Here is a 1,247-nt window from a genome sequence, read left to right on the forward strand (position 1 = left end):
ACTTTCTCAAAGCACAGTTAACTCCCTGACTAAATGTGTGAAGGGAAAACCTAATTTGGCAGTAGTGGAAGGATGTATATTTCGAAACAAAGGCTTCTTTTGGAAGCTTGTGTCAAATTAGTTGGCCATGGATTGAACAAGAATAACAGACAATAAAACCCAGCTGCTGTCTCTAATATTTGGTAATGAACTGCTTTTTGTATATGAAGATGACGATACTAACCAACTGGAAATATGGCATGTGTTGTGATCTCCAGGAGTGAGGCTGGATTATTTTAATCTTCCACACTCTAGGGCCCAGCCCCTCTTAGATCTCTTGCACATATTTGTGCAAACGAGGTATAGTCTGTGACCAAGTAACAGAGCCAAGCCAGCTGGCATAGAAAAAGTTCAAATCCATGACTTTGGTCTATTTAGTCCTGCATTCAGACACACTGAGCTAATCACTCACACATCACTGAACATCACAAATATGTATAGTCACCAAAAGTCACAAATAATAATTCTCCCTTATTCTGTCTTGACTATAGGTTTCCCATTACGTAACAGTTTCAGTTCATATCATATGAATAGGTTATGTTGAAATGTTCTAGATTTCTTATAATATGGCATGTGGCAATTTTTTTAATTATTAATGAAGGTCACTAATTATAGGGCCTATTCTAGCTTGTTAGTGATTATAGACATTTATAGAGAACCTGATAATACATAAAACCCACTTGTTCTTTATATTTAAGATAACAAGGAATATGATGCCTATCTGTCTTACACAAAAGTGGACCAAGATACTTTAGACTGTGAAAATCCTGAAGAAGAGCAGTTTGCTCTTGAAATACTGCCAGATGTCCTGGAAAAACACTACGGATATAAACTCTTCATCCCAGAAAGGGACCTGATTCCAAGTGGAAGTAAGTATTTTCAAGTTTTGTATTTAAGAAGTTTTGTGTTTTTTATGAAGTTATATGGAAACTTCAAATGTCAGAGCCAAATATTTAGATAGTTGTTCTCACAGATTTTATTAAATTCAAAGTGTTCTGACTTTCTACCACCCAAATTTTTTAAAAGGCACTCTCACTTACATTTTAGGTATGGTTTTTAAATTGTGCCTTAATGGTATTTTTTTTATTATATTGCCTTAGTGTTCTGAGAAAATGATGATCCTTAAAAAAATCTCTATAAAAGTCTTTTCAATGCGTTACAGTTCCAAAGCTAGTCTTCTGTCATTGTGCTTCTACTTATACCTACAT

The 1,247-nt window shown here is 34.6% G+C and overlaps 1 protein-coding gene across 1 annotated transcript in view; it reads left to right on the forward strand.

The window, feature by feature from the left end:
• The window catches only part of IL1RAPL2 (interleukin 1 receptor accessory protein like 2), a gene marked incomplete at its 5' end in the record, with an annotated part of 47,968 nt that overhangs the window by 31,537 nt on the left and 15,184 nt on the right, over positions 1-1,247 (forward strand). Inside the window, one exon of the mRNA XM_077761739.1 lies at positions 738-908. Coding sequence (XP_077617865.1) covers positions 738-908 — 171 coding nt within the window. The remainder of the gene's footprint in view (positions 1-737; positions 909-1,247) is intronic.

The sequence above is a fragment of the Crocuta crocuta genome, unplaced genomic scaffold (assembly GCF_008692635.1).
Source record: "Crocuta crocuta isolate KB4526 unplaced genomic scaffold, BGI_CrCroc_1.0 scaffold2350, whole genome shotgun sequence".
In the NCBI taxonomy this organism is placed as follows: Eukaryota; Metazoa; Chordata; class Mammalia; order Carnivora; family Hyaenidae; genus Crocuta; species Crocuta crocuta.